The sequence below is a fragment of the Saccopteryx bilineata genome, chromosome 2 (genome assembly GCF_036850765.1).
Source record: "Saccopteryx bilineata isolate mSacBil1 chromosome 2, mSacBil1_pri_phased_curated, whole genome shotgun sequence".
In the NCBI taxonomy this organism is placed as follows: domain Eukaryota; kingdom Metazoa; phylum Chordata; class Mammalia; order Chiroptera; family Emballonuridae; genus Saccopteryx; species Saccopteryx bilineata.
This window is the reverse complement of record NC_089491.1, coordinates 336,114,875-336,130,443: the sequence shown is the minus strand read 5'-3', so window position 1 is coordinate 336,130,443 and position 15,569 is coordinate 336,114,875. Positions and strand designations below refer to the sequence as shown.

Sequence of the window (15,569 nt, the reverse complement as noted above, 5' to 3'; positions counted from 1 at the left end):
GTTCCTCTATGTGCCCTGACTGGGGATTGAACCCACAACCTCTGTGCTTTGGGATGGTGCTCTAACCCAGTGGTCCCCAACCTCCAGGCTGTGGACCGGTACTGGTCCGTGGGCCATTTGGTACCGGTCCACAGAGAAAGAATAAATAACTTACATTATTTCCGTTTTATTTATATTTAATTCTGAATGATGTTTTATTTTTAAAAAATGACCAGATTCGCTCTGTTACATCCATCTAAGACTCACTCTTGACGCTTGTCTCGGTCACGTGATACATTTATCTGTCCCACCCTAAAGGCCAGTCCGTGGAAATATTTTCTGATATTAAACAGGTTTGTGGCCCCAAAAAAGGTTGGGGACCACTGCTCTAACCAGCTGAGCCATCCAGCCACGGTGAGGCGGCGAGGCTACGTTTGGGATGTGCGGGGAAGAATGGCTTGATTATTGGTTTCCCACTGAGGAAGGGAGGATGGTAGTACATGTATCGTGATTTTTATTTTACTTAGTAAGGCAGGTGGCCTGTCCACCAGTTCAGCAGTAGGTCGGGACTCCGGGAGGGGGGACATGGCAGCCAGCCAGTTGCTATGGCCCTGACTCTGGGTGGGAACTGGGCTCTTCTCTCCATTCAGGGCAAGAACCTGATCCCACCCGTCGCTGGGGGCAACGTGAAGCTGAACTATACCGTGCTGGTCGGGGAGAAGCCGTGTGCCGTGACGGTGTCGGATGTGCAGCTGCTCTGCGAGTCGCCCAGCCTCATTGGCAGGCACAAAGTCATGGTGAGGCTGGGGGACCCCATCCGCCCTCGGTAGACTGGGCACAGGGATGCCGGTGTGAGCAGCCCAGCTCCGTCCTGGGCCCCCAGGGCCTCCTGGGAGGGGATCGGATCCTGGCCTACTTCAACTTCCCTCCAGCTACCCCCACCCTGGTACCCCTCCCTGTCTCACTTCTGATTCCTTTTCTTTCCCTTTTTTTCTTTTCTTTTCTTTCCTTTTCTTTTCTTTTTTTTTTTTTCTTTCCTATTCCACCCTCATTCCTTTCATACTGGCTGGGCCGCAGTGCGGGCAATGCCAACCAGCATTCAGTGATGTGCTAACTTGCTCATGCACCAGAGGCTCTCCCCGGAAAGGACCCCCGGTGGCCTGGGGAGGCCCCCACTATCACATTCTGTGCCTCAGTTGTCCATATTTACAATGGGATGAGTATTCGGAGCCAGTCACTGATGTCATCATATCACAATTTTAGATCCCAGTTGTGCCCGTTACCTTATGAAGATGACCATGTTGTCCATAAGAGAATGTGTGATTTTCCCCACTATGCGGGTGGCCCGTGCTGAGCCATCTAGACCTCCTCCCTTAGCCCCTAGATGCCCCCTCATCGGTTTTTACAATCAAAGACGATCTGCTCCCAGGAGTTATCTCCCTCATCTAACTCTGGTCTCCAGTTTGTTGGTGACTTGGGGCTGCTCCTGAGGGTGCTCTGTCCCACACCCAGCTCCATCTCGCCCTCTGTGCCCCCAGGCCCGCGTCGGCGGCATGGAGTACTCCCCGGGGATGGTGTACATTGCCCCGGACAGTCCGCTCAGCCTGCCCGCCATTGTCAGCATCGCCGTGGCGGGTGGCCTCCTCATCATCTTCATTGTGGCTGTGCTCATCGCCTACAAGCGCAAGTCCCGCGAGAGCGACCTCACGCTGAAACGTCTGCAGATGCAGATGGACAACCTGGAGTCCCGCGTGGCTCTGGAATGCAAGGAAGGTACTGAGTGTGGAGGCTGAGTGTGCATGTGCCCGTGCAGACATGTGTGTGTGCACGTGTGTGACTCACACACATGCAATGGGCTGGGCAGTGGTGGGCAGTGCTGGGAGCTGGGTGTCTGCCTGCAGAACCTTAACCCTGGTCCGGGAGCCTGTGCCCAGACCAACCCCATATCCCAGGCAGCCCCTGCCTGGGCAAGGCCAGATGAGGGATGAGGCTAAAGCCTCCATCTCTCTTCCTCCGCCCTCTTTCTCCAAGTCAAACTGGGATCATTTCCAGTCCCACGAGAGCCATTTCCAGCCCAGAATCCTGGCCCAGTGCTCGCGTCTCAGGGAGACCTCTGGCTGTCTTGCCATGACCCATTCGAGCCACCTCCGTCTCTCTTCCTCTAGAAGGAAGGCAAGGCTGCAGGGCTGACCTGAGATCTAGAAGGAAGAATGTTTCACTGCTCATATTTTAAGAAATTACCAACACACCATGAAGTGACACTGGCCGCACTGGCTCCAGGAAGGGCATTAAGGAGTCAGGCTCTTGTCACCCCCAGGATTTCATTTCCTGCGTCATCCAGGAGGGATGAGCTGGTTTTTGGTGGTAGCTTTACACACGGAGTGAATCGGGCCAGTACCGGGGGCTCCCCCCCACGGAGTGAATTGGGCCAGTACCTGGGGCTCCCTCCTATGGGAGGTGGGCCCAGTCCATCTCCTCTCTCCACCCTTCAACCATCAATACAGCATCCGCCTTATGGGACTGTTAATTACTGTCTTTTATTATATTTACGCTGCTTAATTTTTTTCTCCGCAATGTACTCTTCCCTCTAATTAGGAGCAGTGATTAGAATCTCTTTTATGTGTGGCAGGCGCCTGGGCTTTGAATGTTGGAGGTGCTTGGTGACTTGAAGGGAAACTGCAGACCCAATAAAAGCCAGCTCCCTCCCTCCCCTCCCCACCCTCTGAGCACCCCAACGGGGAGGGGCAGGAGGCGGTGAGTGAAGCCAGGTTCCTCTCAGAATGTTCCAGAGGAGAAGGAATTAGCAGTCAGGCAGGGAGGCCAGCTGAGCAGCAGTGGACACACCCAGAGTGAGCCTTGGCTTTCGCTCTGGGGAGAGCCACCCGCAAGGGCAGGAGGAGGACGTGCAGAGCAACACGTCGCATCAGCCATGGACGTATTTTCCAGGGGCGCCAGGGCTGGCTCTTGAGTGTATGCAGGGCAGCATGGGTCCAAGAACAGGAAGGGGACTTCCTGAAGACTGGACGGTGACCAGGACATCCCCTACACCCAGGCTCAGGAGAGATCGAGCTGGGCCCCTTAACAGGCCTGAGCTTCTAATACCAGATACACACACGCACTGACATGCACGCTCAAACACTCACTCATGCACTCACACTGACGCTCATGTTCACACACACATTCCCATGCACTCCCACAGACACACGCATGCTCTTCTCTTGGGACAGACATGAGTGTCCATCAGGGCTTTCGGTGACAGCATTAGCCAAATGGCTTACTGACTCCCTTTCCACAAGCACACGGGCACACCCGTTGTTGGTGTAAGTTTTGCTTGGATGCATTAGGGTTGCTTTGCTTCTGAGTCACTTTCCTTGCCAGGACCCCTGTGTGGGTGTGACCAGAGCAGCGGTTCAGGGAGCAGGAGGAGAGCAGCCCAGGAGAGGTGGCAGCAGCTTCTCTCTGGTCCAGGTGCCACCCCCCATTGTTCTATCCAACAAGAAGCGCTGGTGCCAGCCACTCGAGAACCTCGGGTTTCTCAGGCCTGATGTCAGCACTGCGGGAGGCGGTGGGGAAGGCCTGGGGCAGCATGTTGTGTTCCTGGGACCCCTGGAGCCCACTGGACACAGGGCTTGCTTTTCAAGGGCTTTTCTAGAGCCACTCACGGCTTGTGAATCTCCTCTGAGTCCATAAGTATTTTTCCCTATTCTTGTGTTTGTAGAAATAGAAAGGAATATTATTTAGTCAACATCCAGTGGCTGTTCTTTGCCAGCATGTGTTAATCCATGCTGCGTGTGTATGCACATGTGTGTGTGCATGCTTACATGTGTGTATTTGCACGTACATCATGTGTGTATGTTTGCGTGCATCATGTGTGTATGTGTGCATGTGTGTGTGCCGAGGAGGAGAAAAGCAGAGGAGGGACAGGCACGTTACCTCTGACTTCCTCCAGCTGCACAGGGCAGCCCGGGAGGTGGGCTGTGGCTAGGACACAGAGTGACCACAGCTCTGGCGTTGAGTAACAACCTTGATCTGTGTGCTGGCCCTTCCCTGGGATAGAGGGGTCTTGGAGCTCATCTGTGTCTACCTGGAGACCTAAGCGGCCTCTACAGACAGCGGTGCCCACACACAGCTCCTGATTCACCACTGAGTAGCATCCACTTGCAGAGGGAAGGACGAAGTCCCACCCTGCGTCTTTATACAGAAGGAATCAATCAGTGTGGCAGAGCCTCCATCTGGCCCCATTTGGTGGTTTGCTGGCTCCAGGGACCTGCATGGCCCAGAACTGAGATTTCAGAAGAAATTGTTCTTAAATCTTATAAGGATACCCACTGTAAACACAGACTTGGAACTAGACCCTGCATCACTGGAACCTCCCCCTTTCCCTCCCCACACCTAGCGTTCCTCTATGGTCGCTCTACCTCACACACATTTTGCAAGCCAGAGCCCTTCATCTTCAGACGGGAAGGCACCCCTGGCCCCAGCAGCAGTGCAGATCTGTGTGTTGCCTGCCCCCATCCATGCTTTGGAAGGAATTTGGCCCAAGACATGCTTCCGTGGGCTGCATCTTTCTCTCATGCCTGTATTGTTCAGCTCAGCTACTTAACACACACCCTTTTCCTATTCCTGCACATCCGAGGCCCATTGCTCATGTCCCCTGGGAGCTGGGGTCACGGTTCTGAGTGTTCCCGGCTGGGGTGACTCTCAGGCCTGCCGACATGGGAATCTCATGGGCGTCTCTTTGTGCCAGCCTTCGCCGAGCTGCAGACAGACATCCATGAGTTGACCAGTGACCTGGACGGAGCTGGGATCCCCTTTCTGGACTATAGAACCTACACCATGCGGGTGCTGTTCCCGGGAATTGAAGACCACCCTGTCCTGCGGGACCTCGAGGTGAGAAGCCATACCCGCAGCCCAGCCCTCCCCCATCGCAGCGTTAGTGCAGAGAAAGGTGTTGGTGACCTTTGCGTGTAGCGGCCTTATCCAGAGGTGAGAAAGCTGAGGTGAGGGAAGGGTTGCAAGATGCGCAAGGACACCCCCCCCCATCACTTGTTGCTCCAACCAGTTCCCCGGGGTGGGGGGGGACAGATGGGGCCGAGCCAGGGACGGGAGTAGGGCTTTGAGATTTAGGGAGTCTTGGATTCCTTGAGAATTGAATGCAGGATCCTCTCCTCAGAAAAACCATATATATTCACAAAAATAAGAAATCTGGCAAACAAATGTTGAGAGCTCAGGGACCCTTATTTAAGAAACCGCAACACGATGATGTCACCACTTATAGTAGCTAGGCCGAACAGATGTACGTGGAAAAGGTGAGTGACGCTCGGGGAGGGCAGCGGCCAGTGCATGCTGAGAGCCTGACTCTCCTTTGTGCCAGCGGGACCTCATCGTTGGAACATTTTATTCCTCTTACTGTCTAGCATAGGCCCTCACTTGCGCATCTATTCATATTACCTTTCCTCCGAGAGGAGTTTGGAATGCATTATAAAGATGAGTACCGGAGAAAAGTGAAAAACGGAAACAAGCACACCAGGGCACAAGAATCATCACAAGGATTCATTGCTGTTAGTTGAATGCTAGCTAATGTCCGGGTCCGGTTTTAGGGACTTCCGGTGCGTGCATTCATTTAGCCACCCAAGAGCCCTCTGCAGTCGGCAGGCTCCTTGTGCAGGCCACAGAACTCAGGGCACAGAGAGCTCTGGGCCACACAGCTGGAAGGGGGCAGGCCAGGATTCGAGTTCAGGCAGGTGGGCTTCAGCATCCGCCCTCCCCACAAGCCTGTGCACTTGACTTCGGAGGTGCTACATCAGTGTCATGCCTTTCGGCTCTGGATACTTATTAGGATGGATGGAAGATTGTGGCCAGAGTAGCAACAAAAAATAAGACCAGGTCTAAGATTTATATTGCCCATAAAATAAAGCAGACCCGTCGCCCCGGAGTCGCGTGGCTTTGCAGGTGCCGGCCAGAGGGGGGGGGTTGTCTACACGACTTCAGAGAGAGCTGGTGGCAGTGCGCTTAGGTGGGCACTTCTGTTCCTGTGGGCTCCATTACAAACCTCCTGCCACGGCCTATTCCTCATCTGGCTCCTTAAAATTTCCTGTTCAACCTGAATATTTTCTATTTTCCTTGCCTTTAGCATGAGGAGAGACTTTCTGAGCCCAGCCTCTGCTCACGAAGGAGTTGACAGCCAGCTTGAGCAAGTTCCCTGTAGCTCACTGTTGGGCATTGGCTCTGAATCCAGCAGGTCACCCACCTTTATTTTTCAATTATATTAAAAAAAAACATAACGTGAAATTTCAACCATTTTTTAGTGCACAGTTCAGCGGCACTGAAGTACCTCACACTGTTGTGCAACCATCACCGCAATCCTCATTCATAACTTTTCCTTCCTCCCCGACCGAAACCCTGTGCGCAGTGAACGACCACTCCCCGGCTCCCCTTCCTCCGCTCCTAACCTTCTGTCTCCATGAATTTGACACTGTGGGTACCTCACCCAAGTGGAATCATATGGTATTTGTCCTTTTGTGACCGGTTTATGTCACTTAGCAAAATGTTTTCAGGGTTCCCCTGTGTTGGAGCATGTGACAGGATGTCTTTCCTGCTTACCTCTGACCCATGGCCCACTTAAAAGGCCACATTTTGTTTTGTTCACTCGTCTGTCAGCGGGCACCTGGGTTACTTCCACCTTTTGGCTGCTATAAAACAATGCCGCTATGGACATGGGTGTGCAGATATGTTTTTGAGACCCTGCTTTGGATCTTTGGGTATATACCCAGAACATACATGACTTTCTCATGTCCGTGAAACTCACGAATCAATTGCTTGCAGACAGAGATCAGCGTTCGCTGTTCCGCGTTAGCCTGGGGTGCGTGAGGCCCGGCCTGCCCACCGGGAGACTCCGAGAGCTTGTGCGGCGCATCGTCTTCTTATTTCTTTTCCACCCCAGAGAAGTCTCTCCCTGTTGGCTCTCTGAGTATACAGAATCATCCCCAGGGAAGCCACTGACGAATCTAAAGCAGTGTTTCCCAGCCCACTCCGGCCACTGGGATGGGGCACAAGTGCTGGATGTGTGGAAGAAGGAGTATCCTTGGGTTTCAGGCTGTCCTAGAATAATACACCACCAGGCCCTTTGGGACCATCGGGGTTGAGGCGTTTGGGGAAGCGGCGACCCAGGCACTGGTCACACATTCCAGTCCTTTAAAAGCAGAAAGCCAACAGTAACCATGCGCCCCACTTCCAGCCGATCGTTGTGCCTCCTAAACTCTACCCTATTGGGTTACAATTAAAATTTACTATCTAGTTTTATACTCACAGACTTCAACTAAATTATCGAACCATCTGGTGAATAAAGGAAGTCTTGTTTCAGGCTGGCGTTGACGTCGGGGGCAGGGAAGGCAGTTACAAAGGGGGATTGTTGTGGATACTCCTCACCCAGATAGTTCGCTGCCATCTCCCCTCTCATAAGCCGGGGAGAGACCCCTACCTCCTGCGCCGAGATGCTGTGCAGTGCGTGAGGCGTGTGGGAAACCCCCAGGGAAAGGGATCCGTGAAAAGCAGCCGGTGAAGTGGGAGGGGGGCAGGTAATAAAACCGCTGTTTTAAGTGCGCCCCGCGTGCGCCAAGCACTTTACATACATTATCTTATTTAATGTCCATAAAACATTATGACACAGCCGCTCATATTCTCATTTTATAGATGAGGGAATAGAGCCCAGAGGGGAGGGAGCGTTCCCGCACATGCGAGTCTGTTCGTCTCTCTGAGTCTGAACCCCTGGCTGCTGGCAGAGACATTCCTTCTCAGCGGGGGCCCAGGGCCCAGGCCTGGCTGCCCAGAGGCAAGTGCAGCCACACTGGGAAGTCCAGAGCATGCCCTCACGCCAGATGTGCCATCTGGCCAGCCCTGTGTCCTCTGCCTCTTCTCCAGGTGCCACAGTGCCAAACCTGCACAGGGCTGCCCTGCCCTCGACAGGCAGCCTGAGCTGTGGGAAGGTCCCCAGAGCGGGCTTCCAGGCACGTCCCAGACCCAGAGTAGGACTGGACAGGGCCGAGGCTGGAAGGGGGCGGGAGACAACTTGTAGCTGGAAAGCCAGCACAACCCTTCCCCAGCTGTTTGCCCGCGGGACAACTGCAGTAGCTTCTCTGGGAAGCTGTCCGGAGGGCACCGTCAGCCTTGCAAGGTCATTAGAAGGAATAGTGTAGGCCACATGCCAACATTGCATGTGGCACATGGTGGGCACCCGAGAAATGGCATTACCTGGCATTGTCAGGACAAGTTGTGGAGATGCTTTCTCCCGGGGGGGTTGACGGACAAGGGAAGTAAAGTGTGTGCACCTGCATGCGAGGGGGCGCGTACAAAGCTGGGAGGGAGACCAATGGGAGACAGACCCCTGGACACGTAGAGGTCAGGTGAGGGCAAGCTAAGGCTGCCATATGTCCCTTGTCCTTCCCTTGTCAGTGCCCGTGAAGTGAGGGATGTAGGGAACCAGACAGGAGGCAAGCCAAGGCTTTGCAGAAAGAAGGGTTGGCTAGGGTGAGCTGCAGGGGGCCCTGACCAGTTTTCCCCCAACGCCCGGCTCTGCCTAGTTCCCACCTCTCCTGAGAACTGCCTTCCAGCACTGTCTTCCAAGTCCCAGCACCGCAGCAGGGAGATGGAAGCAAGCTCGACTTGGAAACATGCATGTTCACTCCCAGCTTCCTGACCTGTGGGGGTTGCTGACGCCAGGCAACTGGTGTTCAAAGAGAGCGCTTCTTGTGGGGCTCAGGAGTGGACCTACGGCCCGCCTGCCACAACAGGGGCTTCTGGCTGAGCCTCCAAGGACTGGGCCTGGGTCTGAGTGGTCTCTGCCTCCAGCCAGCACCTTGCCCTGAGCCCAGAGCCCGGAGCCCAGGGACTCTCTAAATGAGTGGCATGCATGTTCTGGTGCCTCACCTGCCACATTTTTGGGGCCTTGGGCTAACAAGGCTTTCTCTGCCCATGTTGTCTTCCCCAGTTAGAACCCTCTAGAGTAAAGCAAGAGAAATCGTCGCCGTTCAGCCACTCAACTGTGAGTCAGCCCACACTCTGCAGGCTTTTCACACATGGGGCCCTGGGAGTTTTTGGAGTCCCCAGAGATGGCGGGATGCGGCACCGACCCCCCAGTTCATGGCCCAGCTCTGACACTTCTGTCTTGGGATCTCAGGAAGTTCCTTATCCTCATGGGGCACTGGGGCAATAATGGTACTTACTTCATGGGGTGTCGTGAGGAATAAATGGGTCAATATTTCTAAAGCATGCAGAACCATGCTCAGCGTAGAGTGAGATCTATATACATATACATGTTAGCTGTGATGCCTCCTGGGTCTACTCAGGGTCCCACAACTGGTATACATCTGTGACTGAGTGAACTCACGCTTGACTGGCTCTGAAGCTGCTACATACATGACATTCCTCCTCAAGGACCCGAGGCATCTAACCCACAGGGGAGACACAGCCCTCAAGATATAGCCCCCGCCTCTCAAGGATGCTCTGCTCCCTGCTCTTGAAGGGCTTCCCTCCAGGACAGAGTCTATGCTTTATTTTTTAAGTAAACTTTTTGTTTTAATGGCAGAATACACAGAGAGCAGTGTACGGTGTCAGGACACCGCTTGGTGCATTTTATGTGAGTGAATACACCGCCCAGCCAGCACACGGATTACAAGCAGGACATCACCAGCCCTCCAGAAGTCCCCATGTGTCCCTTTCCGGTCACAACCACCTCCCAGGAAAACCATTATCCTACCAGCACTGATTAATTTGATATATTCTTTGTAAGCTTTATGTAAGCAGTATTATACAGTATGCCCTCTTTGGTGTCTGTTTTTTTTCATGCAGTGTCTGCAAGATTTATCCCTGTTACTGTGAGTGAAGTTCATCCCACTGCTGTGCAGATTCCACTGGGCGAATGTGCTTCAGTTCCTAGGGTCATACTATTGTTGCCGGATCCCTAGTTGTTTCCAGTTTGGGCCATTATGTCCAGTGTGCTGTGTCCATCCTTGTGCATCTCAGAGATGCGTCCTCCCTGCCTGGTTCAGTAGCTCGCTCATGTTTGTTGAGTAGATGGTACACTCTTGAACCTTTGCATGAATCTCCCAATGTACAGATGAGGCAGGCAGGAAGATAAAACTTTATTTCTCCCCTTCCCCAGGATGTAGCAGGGTCTCAGAATGGGCTTAATCTTCCCCTTTTCACAGCTGAATGAACTTGAGTCCCCAAAGAAATAAAGGGACTTGTCCAAGGCTACACAGGGGGCGGTGTCAGAGCCCATGTGGAACCAAAAGTCCTGGCTGTGCGGCCACTTGTTTGTCTGTAGGACCCACACATCTGGAGACGGGTCAGCATTAGGTTAGCAGAGGCTCAGGCCTGATGACCACTCACCCGGGGTGTGAGCTATAGCAGCTTGGGGTCCTGAAGTTCTCACCAGGGCTGTGAAGGTGGTGGGTCGTGCTTGGGGCCTCTCATCAACTCCACATCACTGTCAGGGAAGAGCTGAGGTCATGGAGCAGGCAGAAGTGGGTTCAGACGCCAGTGTCCCCATTCACAACAGTGACGTTCTCTCTGTGCCTCACTTGATTCAGCCTTAAACTAAAGACAGTGACCTGCGTGGGCTGTGACAGAGGCTAAGGAGATACCTGGCACAGTGCCTGGCACTCGATAAGGACTTGGTGGCATTGGCCAGGTGGGCTCTGGCTGCCGTGGGTGAGTGGTGGTGTGGGATGGTCAGCAGTGTGCACAGACCACCCTGTGGGGGCGTCCCCGGGGCCACGCCAGCCTCATCCTCACAGGCGGCAGTCAGAACCCCCCGGGTCTCGTCCGCAGGTACCGGGCTACCGGCAGGAGCGTGTGGAGAAGGGCCTGAAGCTCTTCGCCCAGCTCATCAACAACAAGGTGTTCCTGCTGTCCTTCATCCGCACGCTCGAGTCTCAGCGCAGCTTCTCCATGCGTGACCGCGGCAACGTGGCCTCGCTCATCATGACGGTGCTGCAGAGCAAGCTGGAGTATGCCACCGACGTGCTGAAGCAGCTGCTGGCTGACCTCATCGACAAGAACCTGGAGAGCAAGAACCACCCCAAGCTGCTGCTCAGGAGGTGAGGGCTGGCCGTGGGGTGGTGGCGGGCGGCACAGGTCGGAGAAACCCCACCCCCGCCCGCTCAGCCCGGGAGACCAGGGAGGAGCTCTCAGAAGGGGCAATCAAGTCCCCCAAGGTTAGGGGCCGACCCGCCCAGAGGCCGGACGCATCCCACACCTTCTTAGAAGAACCTGTCCATCATGTTGGTGCCTATAAGTGGCCACGGCACATCAGCTCACCCTGTCGTTTTTCATCTGCCCTTATAACTGCTCTCCCTCCTTCTCTCTCTGCCCTTCTGCTTCCTTGATTTAGACACTTTTTACTGGCATTCTTCTCTTGAGGACTCTTTAGAGGTCTTTTTTCCATGCCCTGCCTTTATCTAAATCTGAACTTGAATTAGGAGAGATACCCCTGGGCCGACCTGGAAACCCAGCCCTGCCCTCCTAGGACTGGAAGTATCAGCCCTGCCACTCACACTGCTGCCTCTCTGCTTGTGATCGCTACGAGCCACACTATTTAAATCTAAATTAATTAAAAGTAAGCAAATTTTAAAAGCACCCGAGAGCTTGTGGGAAACACAGCATCCGAGGTCCCTGCCCACACTCCGTGGATGAGAATCTGCATTCCATTGAGAAACCTAGGGGATCTGAGTGTGTGTTCAAGTCTGAGAAATAGGGTCCAGCCTGTGTTTGAATTAAAATCCTTCAGCAGCAACTTGCAGCAAAAGTTTTCTGGCACCTGTTCTAGGCTCTGCACGGTCCAGGGTCCACCGCTTGGTGCAATTGGTGCCTCATCCTGGACACTTGAAACCTGAGTGGTCCCATGATGATGTAACCAGATCCTGGGGCTTCAGCCTCCTGGGACATAGATACTCCCGGACTCTGTCCATGCTGCCATTCACACTCTGCATAGACTTGAAGGTCCTTTCTCCTCTTGGCTGTTATTCCAGTGTCTTTAGCCTTCCTGTAGATCAGGAGTCCCCAAACTTTTTACACAGGGGGCCAGTTCACTGTCCCTCAGACTGTTGGAGGGCCGGACTATAAAAAAAACCTATGAACAAATCCCTTTGCATACTGCACATATCTTATTTTAAAGTAAAAAAAAAAAAAAAAAAGGAACAAATACAATATTTAAAATAAAGAACAAGTATATTTCAATCAACAAATATTGACCAGTATTTCAATGGGAACTATGCTCCTCTCACTGACCACCAATGAAAGAGGTGCCCCTTCCGGAAGTGCAGCAGGGGCCGGATAAATGGCCTCAGGGGGCCGCATGTGGCCCGCGGGCCATAGTTTGGGGACCCCTGCTGTAGATGAAGATAGAAGACTCCCATGTCCGGCCCTCTGCCTAGATCACCGTTTATGTCTGCCACCCTTGGTCTCTGGGTCTGAGGCGGGGCCTCCTGCTTGGTCCAGGGCACAGATTGGGCCTTCAGAGTGTTGACTCCAGGTTTTCCCAGGTGAAGTGGGCATTCACCTGCCTGGCTGCAAAGGTTGCTACAGACAGGAGCAGCCACACAGCTTTGGAAACAGCAAGGTGGACCATTTTGATTTTTGTTTTACATCCACCATGCAGGCGCCCCCAGTCATAATTCTAGGGTTGCCGACCCCTGCTGGAGATGCCCACTGACAGTTTCCGAGCATGGTCCTCTGTATCTGTGTCGCCTGCTCTTGGGGTCTGCTCACCATCTCCTAGAGGCCCTCTCTCCCTTCTGCCCGCCTTCCTCTCCTCTTATTCTTGCTGCCCTTGGCAGTCCTGCTCCCTGCCATCATCTTCCTTCTTTTCTCCTCTCTGCTTCACCGTGTACTGGCAGCTGTCCAGCCCCTCTGGGGTTTTAATTATTAGCATCTCTGGGCAACTGCAACTCTCAACTCTATGTCAACATGCCTAGATGTGTTGGCTTCTCTCTGGAGCCGGGCACTCGCTTTGTGCAAGGTTGAACGTGTTTTGTTTTCTCCTGAGTGGGTGCAACCAAAAGTGGCCTTTGTCCAGTAACCCAGCTGCTATGTCTTCACTTCCAAAGTAAAGGAATAAATGGGCTGGGATTAGCAGCATGAAAGATGCAAGTCAGACTCAAGAAGGAACTTCCTGTTATGGTGGATGAAACACTAGGAGAGTTCCTCCCAGGGGAAGGTCCAAAGTACATGGAAGCCTGTGGAACGGGAAAATGTGGGCATCTCTTGGGATGAGCTGGGTTACAGCTCCAGAGTCCTCAGTTTGGGTGATGATGGGTCAGTCTAATTTGGCCTTTTTGCCATGACCCTCTGCCCCTGCCAGTTTTCTTTCTATTATCTGCCAAATTAGTATCCCCCAGGGATTTTTTTGCTTATTTGTTTTTCTTTTCTCATCCAAAGTACCTCTAAAGTTCTCCAAGGCTGTACAGTCTAATGTGATTGCAGTGAGCCCCATGTGACTTTTAACCTCTGAATGAATTAAAGGTAATAAAGTGAAAAATTCAGTTGCTCAGATACACCAGCCACATTTCAAGAGCCCAGGAGGCACACCTGGCTGGTGGCTACCATACTGGACAGCACAGAGAGAGCATTTCAGCATCCCCAAAAGTGCACAGCGCTGCTCTAACCCCTCCCCCCCAAACCCACCGGAGCCGACACCCGGGCGGGATTCTGTAGGCAAAGCTTGTTTTGTCACTATGTGGTGCCTAGGAGTCTGTGGGCTCAACTATCCTTTGGCATCTCAAGATCTGTCCTGAAAACCTGAAGCAGGCAGACACAGGCAGATGCAGGCAGACTTCCTCCCCGGCCTTCCCAGTCCGTGGGGTCTGACTGGCCGCTTCTGTCTTTGTTTTCCTCTGCTGGTTCCCTTGGTGATGGGCGACAGGACGGAGTCAGTGGCTGAGAAGATGCTGACCAATTGGTTCACCTTCCTGCTCTACAAGTTCCTCAAGGTACGGCTGACTGTGGGGATGTCTCTGGTCTTGACCCCATTTCCCCACCAGCCCCGCACCGGCCTGCATCCTCCCCGGGCTCCCCCCAAGTCCATAATCCCACCAAGTTAGTATTTGGCCAAGAAATGCAGTCCCCCTCATACTAAGAGGACAGGCTCCTGGCCACGTCAGAGCCCCGCAGTCCCTCTGTCTTAGCTGGAGAGATCCCACAGGCTGCTGTCTCCCAGGTGAGTGGAGCTGAGCCTTTGAGAGCACCCTGCGTGAGCCCTTAAGCTGAAAACAATTTGCCCCTTAATTTCCCTCTGCTTCTCCCTCCTGCCTCTCTCAGCCCCAGACTCACTGAGGTCAGCAGGGTCCCAGGCAGGTGTAGACCCTGCCTGTGGCAGCAGATAAGCCAACAGTGTGCCCAGGATTTGGAAGAGCTGCCTGACATCCAATTACTGACTTGCTTGCTAAGGCGTTCACACCACCGAGGACTGACCTCGGTCTCAAGATGGGGCTGCAGAGAGAGCGGAGTGGAGTGGGTGGGGAGAAGGAACAGCGAGGGGTGAGAGGCAGCGAGGGGAGAGATGCAGAGCTGTAGGGTGGTTGCCGAGAACCAGTGCGGCTAGTAATCCCAGGTCCTGAGGGAGATGAGACAGGGCAGATGGGAGGGGACACCGTGGTCAGAGGATCCTGTACTGCTGAAGGAGGGAGTTAAACACCCAAAAGTAGAGCAGGTGGGAATAGGAGGAGAGAATTGACGCTGAGGAGCCAACAGCAGCCCTTTGGAGAAGCAGGGGCTGTGCGAGCCGGGGCTCTGTTCCCCCGTGGTCCAGCGCCCACCCAGTGTGGTTCTTCTCCATGCCCAGGAGTGTGCTGGGGAGCCCCTCTTCTCGCTGTTCTGTGCCATCAAGCAGCAGATGGAGAAAGGGCCCATCGATGCCATCACGGGTGAGGCCCGCTACTCCCTGAGTGAGGACAAGCTCATCCGCCAGCAGATCGACTACAAAACCCTGGTAAGCCAGCCTTGCAGCCTTTCCCCGTGGCCCTGGGCAGCGGGCTCTGGTCCGGCCTGGCCCCCGCCCAGCAGAGGGGATGTTGGAAATGCTGAAAAGCCACCTCTCCAGGTTTGCCCATTGCAAGGATCCAGCCAGCTTTTCCACCTGTGCCTGTCATCCCAGATGTCCTCTGTACCACCATACCAGGGCATCTGGATTTGGGGACCAGTAGCTCAGACACATCTGAGCAACACTTCTCGAAACACTGGTGGGGTTCTGGGCCAGTGCACTGAACTGCGGGGTCCTAAGCCCTGCCAGCAGCTGGCTGGCCAACCCCCCTGAATGAATATCTTCTTTCTCATCAGTTCTCCCAGCGAGGAGAGTGGACTCTTCCGGGCGGATAGTGGGGGCGGGAGGGAGCAGAAACTAGAAAGAGGTCTTCGTGGTTATGAAGCCCACCTGTGCCCACTGGCTCACACTCATGTATGCATGTGACCCGAGATGCAGAATATGAGGCCAGGGATGCCTAGTGATGAAGGCGCTTGTCCAGGGAGTGTGGGGATCCCCTCTGCCATGGGCAGCCCCCTCCTGACAGAGACCGTCACCCTAGGAGACAGCGAAG

At 53.9% G+C, this 15,569-nt stretch overlaps 1 protein-coding gene across 1 annotated transcript in view; it reads left to right on the top strand.

The window, feature by feature from the left end:
- Positions 1–15,569, top strand: part of PLXNA4 (plexin A4) — a 417,067-nt gene that overhangs the window by 363,836 nt on the left and 37,662 nt on the right. The window contains exons 19-24 of the mRNA XM_066262319.1: positions 630–776; positions 1,518–1,752; positions 4,727–4,869; positions 10,810–11,078; positions 13,901–13,967; positions 14,819–14,965. Of these exons, the coding sequence (XP_066118416.1) occupies positions 630–776; positions 1,518–1,752; positions 4,727–4,869; positions 10,810–11,078; positions 13,901–13,967; positions 14,819–14,965 (1,008 nt within the window). The remainder of the gene's footprint in view (positions 1–629; positions 777–1,517; positions 1,753–4,726; positions 4,870–10,809; positions 11,079–13,900; positions 13,968–14,818; positions 14,966–15,569) is intronic.